The 3,736-nt window shown below is 39.6% G+C and overlaps 1 protein-coding gene and 1 non-coding gene across 4 annotated transcripts in view; one reads left to right on the top strand and one right to left on the bottom strand.

Annotated features, from left to right (window-relative positions):
• The window catches only part of LOC106534935 (plexin domain-containing protein 1), a gene marked incomplete at its 3' end in the record, with an annotated part of 11,507 nt that extends 8,359 nt beyond the window's left edge, over window positions 1-3,148 (top strand). For all 3 annotated transcript variants that reach the window (XM_014031748.1, XM_014031749.1, XM_014031747.1), the window contains 8 exon segments: window positions 1,051-1,120; window positions 1,194-1,316; window positions 1,385-1,503; window positions 1,587-1,686; window positions 2,520-2,609; window positions 2,711-2,792; window positions 2,865-2,925; window positions 3,016-3,148. In XM_014031748.1, coding sequence (XP_013887202.1) covers window positions 1,051-1,120; window positions 1,194-1,316; window positions 1,385-1,503; window positions 1,587-1,686; window positions 2,520-2,609; window positions 2,711-2,792; window positions 2,865-2,925; window positions 3,016-3,148 — 778 coding nt within the window.
• trnac-gca (transfer RNA cysteine (anticodon GCA)) lies at window positions 171-242 on the bottom strand. The gene has a single exon. It is a non-coding gene; the product is annotated as a tRNA-Cys (tRNA).
• Window positions 3,149-3,736: the final 588 nt, after the last annotated feature.

The following is a 3,736-nucleotide window of genomic DNA, read 5'->3' as shown; positions in this document are numbered from 1 at the left end:
CCACTGCACTTGGCCAAAAGCAAAGTTGTATTGTGAACTTTTTGAGCCATGAGTTCTTGTCAGCATGATTCTGTATTTTATGGATGCACATGACTACATGAGAATTGTCATATGTAAATGATGATGCTGAGAGTTTTTTGTTTTTTTATACTCAAAGCTTGACACTGAGCAGGGGGCACCCAGATTTGAACTGGGGACCTCTTGATCTGCAGTCAAATGCTCTACCACTGAGCTATACCACCTATAATAGTTTATCAATTCAAAATATACTGAAATGTTCCAACAGGTGGCAATTCAGACATTGTGTCATTAAAATGTATTTTGACCTCTGGAAATTACATAAAGATCCTGAACAAATCAAGTTGCAATGAAAACTTTTAGAGTCTTGAGTTCTTTTTAGCATAATTTCATTTTTTCTCATTTTTATTGATATGTGTGACTACATGAGAACTGCTTTTTTTTTAAATGAAGAAGACTGTTAAAAGTGCCTGTGACATCCAATTTTATAATAAATATAAATAAATATTTGGGAAGAAAACACCGATAACTTGTTGCAAAAACATTTCATGCCACTGACATTAAAAAGTGTTGAGATTTTTCCCATGTGAAGTAACAGGAAGTGATGTCAAAGGGGAATGTCTGGATGTAAACAGCATTACTGGYTAGACTGTAGAGAAGGATCTGATGCTTCTTTAGATTATTTTCAGTCATTATCTGAGATAAACGAAGAGTCAAAGTGAAACAATATTGCTTTAATAAGCAAAGACAAGAGAATTTGGTTTCTTAAAGTGTTCCCTTTGATGTCACTTCCTGTTTGCTTTGTCCAAGCCAAACTTAAGAAAATAAGCGACAAAATAAAATTTTGTGTTTCATGCCAAATTTCTTAAATATAAAGCTATTTTTTTTACTTATTATTTGTCAAGGTTATGAATCAGAAAGACAAAGATTCACTTTAAGAATGGGGGACCCAGATTTGAACCGAGGACCTCTTGAACTGCAGTGAAATTCTCTGCCTCTGAACTATAACCCCATATATCTTTGTGCTTTCAGAGAGTCGTCATGTCGTTTGACTTTCCRTTTTACGGACATTACCTGAAGCAGATCGTCATAGCAACAGGAGGTACATTTTCTGCACATGTTCAGACAAGCACAGGTTTGACACAACGAGKTTATCGCTCTCTTTTCTTTTCCAGGGTTTATCTTCACGGGGGATGTCACTCACCGTATGCTGACCACCACACAGTACATCGCCCCTCTGATGGCCAACTTTGACCCGGGCCACTCCAAAGAGTCCACAGTGCAGTATCTGGACAACGGTATAAAGTCGTCCTCACTTCAAAGCCTCACCATCACACGTCTGTTCTAACTGCTGGGTTGGTTTTAGGGGAGGTTTTCGTGGTCCAGTGGGAGCGAGTCAGGCTTCCAGGTGAAGAGTCACAGGGTGCCTTCACGTTTCAGGCTGCGCTCTACAAAACTGGAAGAATAACTTTCAGCTACAGAGATGTGAGACGGATCCAACCTCTCAGATCATGTCACTCTGTGTTGCAGAGAAAAAAAATGCTCATGTTCCGCTTTCTGTTCACCAGATACCACTGTCATTAGATGTGATCGGGTCAGCTGATCAACCCGTGAAGGTGGGTTTGTCAGACGCCTTCACGGTCAGATCATCCTCATCTCAGTCGCCAGGTATTCACGATTCTAAATTATCCTACAGATTATCTTTTTCTTTCATATGGCATGCTATTATGGCCAAAACTAGGACTACTGTGCACCATGAGGTGGCTACGTCCTTGTAGCAGGAGCCTATATCTTTTTCAAAGCCAGCTACTGATCTGATTAATGGTAGGCTTGCACTGGTAACAGAGAGGCCAGCGAAGGAGAAGAAGAAAGAAGGAGACAACTCAAATGCATTATCATTGGAGAGGCCAATGATTAGCATGCTAAGGCTGTTCATCCACTGCTTACACACTCTGCTGTCCATTAGCAAAAATAGGCTGGCGTTAGCATTGGAGAGGCTAGCATTAGCACTGGATACACTGGCGTTAGCATTGGCGTTAGCATTGGATAGAATGGCTTTAGCATTGAAGAGACTGGATTTAGCATTAGAGAGGCTAGTTTTAGCATTAGTGAGGTTGGCATAAGCATTGGATAGGCTTATGATTAGCATGCTTATTTCGTCACCCAGTGGATTTCCTACTCCTTCTGCTGTACATAAGCACAAATATACTGGCGTTAGCATTTGAGAAGCTAACTTTAACATTAGAGAGGCTGGCATAAGCAGTGAAAAGACTGGCTTTAACATTGGATAGGCTGGTGTTAGCATTGGAGAGGCTGGTGTTAGCATTGGAGAGGCTAAATCTTAAAGGCCACTCAGTTACTGGTGCTGGCCTGTCATTTTTGGAAGAGATAAAACCTTCTGTTACAAGGATGTAGCTACTGCTGGGTGCGCAAGAGTCTTAATTTTGGCCCTAATACAGCACCATACCTCAGGTCTCTTTTTCTCTGTAACTTAAATGCAGTTCAGCAGATGATCCATGAATACCATCGAGTTGAGCTCGACGTGACAAAGATCACCAATAATTCTGCTGTAGAGCTCACACCACTTCCAAGTAAGAAAACATGATCCCAACACTTATTTCATGTTTTAAACTGACACCAGCGTCCAAACAATAAAACATCTACAGATCTCTGCTCTCCTTCCTTCCTTCAGCCTGCCTGCTGCACGACAGCTGTGAGCTCTGCCTCTCATCCAACCAAACCTCTGGTTGCAGTTGGTGCAACGTTCTCCAGAGGTGAGCGGAGGTCCACGTGGTCCAGCTGAGAGTTTTTAACCTCCTGTTTATAATGAACCTGTCGTGTCTCAGGTGTTCGGATGGCATGGACCGACACAGGCAGGAGTGGTTGGATTACGGCTGCTCAGAGGAGGTACGGCTTTAGAATTCAATCAATTATTTAGCTTTTTTTTTTTTTTTTTTTTTAATTTTAATTTTAAAGATTGTTTTTGTGGTTTGGCAGAGCAAAGATGCAACCTGTGATGATTACTTCAGGGACGACGGCTTCACGGCTTTCTCTGCTGAACCAGAGGCAGAAAATCCAACGTCTGAGACTTCTCTGCAAAACGGCTGTGACTGTGGTGCCGAGGGCAGAGGTGACCAGAGAAACAGCTGAATGCTGAAAAAACAGCTAAAGTTTACAGAAGAAGCTGAAACTGACTTGTTAAAGCTGAAACGAGAAACTAAAACTCAAAGGGAACGCTAGCTAAGAAAATAGCAAAGGGTTAGATAAAAGCTGAATGTACCAAAAGGCTAACAAAAATTAGCAAAGATTAAAAGCTAAAAAAGACAATAAAAGCTAGAAGTAACAAAATGCTATCTAAAAGATTAAAGTAGAAAAAGACAGCTAAAAATAAAAGGTTACCTAAATCAAAAGGCCACAGAAAGCAAGCTAAAAGTATCAAAAGGCTAGCTAAAAATAAAAGGCTAACCAAAATTAGCGAAGGTTAAAAGCTAAAGAAGCTAATAAAAGCTAGAAGTAACAAAATTCTATCTAAAAGATTAAAGTAGAAAAAGACAGCTAAAAGTAAAATGTTGATTAAAAGTATTAAAAGGTTAGCTAAAAGTATCAAAAGGCAATTAGCAAAAAAATAATAAAAGCTAAAATGTTAGTAAAAATTAAAAGTAACAAAATGTGATCTAAAAGATTAAAGTAGAAAAAGACAGCTAAAAGTAAAATGTTG

Source organism: Austrofundulus limnaeus, unplaced genomic scaffold (assembly GCF_001266775.1).
Source record: "Austrofundulus limnaeus strain Quisiro unplaced genomic scaffold, Austrofundulus_limnaeus-1.0 Scaffold1310, whole genome shotgun sequence".
In the NCBI taxonomy this organism is placed as follows: domain Eukaryota; kingdom Metazoa; phylum Chordata; class Actinopteri; order Cyprinodontiformes; family Rivulidae; genus Austrofundulus; species Austrofundulus limnaeus.
This window is presented reverse-complemented; position numbering and strand designations above follow the sequence as displayed.